Source organism: Morone saxatilis, unplaced genomic scaffold (genome assembly GCF_004916995.1).
Source record: "Morone saxatilis isolate NCDOM2014 unplaced genomic scaffold, NCSU_SB_2.0 Contig24, whole genome shotgun sequence".
Lineage (NCBI taxonomy): Eukaryota > Metazoa > Chordata > Actinopteri > Moronidae > Morone > Morone saxatilis.
In genome coordinates, this window is record NW_023339807.1 from 15,343,353 (window position 1) to 15,346,957 (window position 3,605).

At 40.9% G+C, this 3,605-nt stretch overlaps 1 protein-coding gene across 1 annotated transcript in view; it reads left to right on the forward strand.

Moving 5' to 3' along the window:
• efna3b (ephrin-A3b) overlaps positions 1-3,605 on the forward strand; it is a 55,010-nt gene that overhangs the window by 47,910 nt on the left and 3,495 nt on the right. Inside the window, 1 exon segment of the mRNA XM_035672754.1 lies at positions 921-998. Coding sequence (XP_035528647.1) covers positions 921-998 — 78 coding nt within the window.

Here is a 3,605-nt window from a genome sequence, read left to right on the forward strand (position 1 = left end):
ATTTTCACTCACTGCACAGAACCCCCCCATGCTCCTCTTTTTCATTCCATCTCTCTCTTTTTCGGTCTCTTTCCCCTTTCCCTTCCTGCTCTCCCGCTACAGCAGGAGAAAGGAGCAGCTCCAGCTTTGAAGGCCCTCACCCCCCGCCTCCATGCTCTCTTCTATCTTTCCTCCTCTTTCACCCCTCCTCTCTCGCACCCTGTCAGAATCCATTTATTGCTGTGTGCGGTCAGTGGGTGGCTATGTATATGTAGTGTTAACCTCTCTCACTCGATCTCCTGCCTTCCTTCAATCTCTCGACCCTCTCTCTCTCTCTCTCTCTACACACACATACACACACTCACACACACACAAAACAGCCATCACAAGACACACACACACACACATATACACACACACACATACACACACACTCACACACTCACTCACACACACACACACACTCACACACACACACTCACTCACACACACACACACAGACTTTGATCCCTGGCCTGTCCGGTCCTTTTAACTTCCACCACCCTGTAGTATTAACCTCTCCTCCCCTTCACCCCCTCGACTCCATCGCTCTCCTTCCATTTTCACACACTGCCTCTCTTCAGTTTGATCTGCCTCCTGCCCTCACCTTCTCTTGTCTCTCTTTCTCACCCTTTCTCCCCCCCTCTCTTTCTCTCAGGGCTGCTGGTGATGTTTCGGCTTGTCAGTGTCTGCTGCTTGCTCTGGGGGATTTTTTTTAACCCCTACACCCTTGCCTTGCCTTGCCTTGCCACTCTCTTGCATGTGTCTCAGAGGATGTCAAGTTGGATGTAATTAAAGTCGTTTGGGTTGGAGCAGTGGTTTAACCCCTCCACCCCCACTCTCTCCCTCCCTCTTTTTCTGTCTCACTCAATTTCTTCTCTCTATCTCTCTCTTTCTTTCAGCCTCTGATGTGGATGATGAGCCAGAGCCTACAGAACCAGACTACACGCTTAGACCAGGCCTAAAACTTGACGATATTGGTGAGTCATAGACACACTCACTTAAACGTATACACACATGACCTTGAGTAAGTCTGGAACACACCTGTCCGGACCGTCTGGAGTCATAATAACAGTCACAGACTTGTTTGTCAGTCAGATCAGTCTCAAGTCACGCAAATCCCATTATTCATGCCATTTTAAAGATAAAGGAAAATGATTCTGTTCTTGTTACTGTTTCTTATTTTCAACAAAACCCATAAACTGACTATGTGTTCCATCACTCAGTCCTCTCTGATTTCTATAAACTGTCTGGTTACAAGCTCATTTGTTTTTGCTGAAGATGTAAATCTTTAAAAACAGGCAACATATTGCTTAATTTATTTATTTTTAATTTTTTTTTAAATGCTCCACAATTTCCTCAAACAGATGGGCACTGTACTTTTTAGCAAACATTACTCAAGCAGGAGTAAATGGTGCATTTGTTGTGGACTATTTCCAGCTACGGATTAATACACATTAATTTTGTGTATCAATTAATACACACAGGATGGTGTATGTGGCACATTGTACTGTAAGGAACATGTCACTTATACCTGATGTAATTGTCAAAGACACAGATACTTGTTAACGGGATACACTGTTAGAAAAGAAAAGAATAAAAAAATTAGATTATGCATGATATTTCCCCTGCATTTAAGGCATTTACATCAACTTAGAAAACAACACTTTGTGATCAAATTTAGTTATAGTAGTTTGTCTAATTAATTTGTATATTTATGTATTAATTCCTGTATTCTTGGTAACTTAAAATATTATAATATTTAGATTCATAGATACAGAGCTGAAACATAAAGATAATATATTTGCATCCATTCTTATAACAAGAACAGTCTCCTTTACTGCCTTATCTTTGATTAATGATTAATTTTAGCATCTTTTTAGGTAAATATTGGTGGCATCAGAACTTAAATATTTTTTCTAAAGGCTTCTTCTCAGGCTGCATTCAGCCCCGACTAGCTCCTCCAATGAGATAGTCAGCCTGCATCAAGACAGGAAACATCCATCGCAGCAAAAAGACCCTGCACATATTAATATGGTGAACTTAATGAACAAATCAACATTTTTTATTGACTGAAGTCTTCTCTCATTCGGATTACGACAGCTGGACAGTAAGAGGACACTGATTTAAGAGATTGTAGTGAGTCACTCTTACTGTGAAGCTTTAAAAAGAGGGTCCACAAAAAAGGAAATGGAAAAGTGTGGGCTTATGTCCCCAATGGGAATACACACGTGTCTTTTCATGGGTTTTGTTCACTATAACAAAAAAAAAGAATATCTCTAGCCTTATCCGTTAAATACCAACAGCTGATGGATCATTCATGTTTGAGGGCAGAGTGACCAGTTTATTGGCCCTGCAGCATCAAAAGTGGCCAGCGTAAGTGAAATGTGCCGTTTTCAAAAGAGACCTTCAGCGCAGTTAACTTCACAGCACCAGCTGGCTTGGCAAGCTGCTGATCCTGTTATACAGCTACATACATATTCATTTCCCATTTCACCCGGATAAGCAAAGAACACAGAGTTTCATGGTAAGTTACCAAAAAGAAGTATATCTATATATATATAACATTCATTCAGAAAAGGAATGCTAGATCTTGGCAAATGCTCGCAGTTTGCCCTTATGTTGCTCTCCCCAACATTACGCAACTGGTGAAATCATGGGAATGACATGAATCATGCTTAATCTGTTAGTGCTGGAACTGCAGGAAATTTGGGTGGGATTTAAGGGAGAAGCGGAGCAATAAATCAATAAGTGACAGACTTTAGGATAATCTCTCAGGTTGATCATGTGGCTGCTTCTCAGTGTTATGGCAACAACAGTGCAACAGCACAATAACAACATGTCCAGCTAACTTGGCCTCAGCTAGCTGCCACCCATTCCACATTCAGACATGTGCGTATCAATCATCATCCCGTCAAACGTTCACACTCTTCTCCAAGGTAGCCTGTAAAAAATGGTCCTGTGTTGTTGCATTCTCGCATTTGTGTTCTTGCGTAATAAATCAGTCTGTTCTCATAACTGTCATAAGAAAAACTCATCACTGGCTGCGGCGAAAGGCTGCAGGTCATATGAGTCTGTTGCGATACCTCTCCCTTACTTCTTTTTTCTCCCTCAGTCATTCTTTCATCTCGTTTCTCTCTCACTCCATCTCCTTTCTCCATGCCCTCCTCATCTTCCCGTCGTTTAATTCCCATCCTCCATTTTTTTTTTCTACCAGAGCACAAGTAAGAATGCAGTGGAGGGGAAAGCCACCAAAACTCAGTTTATTCACCTTTTGATGTGTGAAATTGAGTTTTTCCCTCTTTTAACGTTTTCCCCCCAAAAAACGATATTAATCGTAGGGTTATGGTATGCATTATTGCTATCACAGTGATGTAAGTCATATTAAAATAGAGAAATACTTTTATTCCAAAATTATCCATGTATTTTTAACCTTACAGTAAGGAGACGTTGGAGTTATTTCACCCATACTTGTTTGCTACTACATCACTGAGCAATTGCCTACATTGTGCGCATTTGTAAACACATAGTGAACACAAAGGATGCTCATTCCAACAACAGAAAATATACACTTTTATTCAAAATCA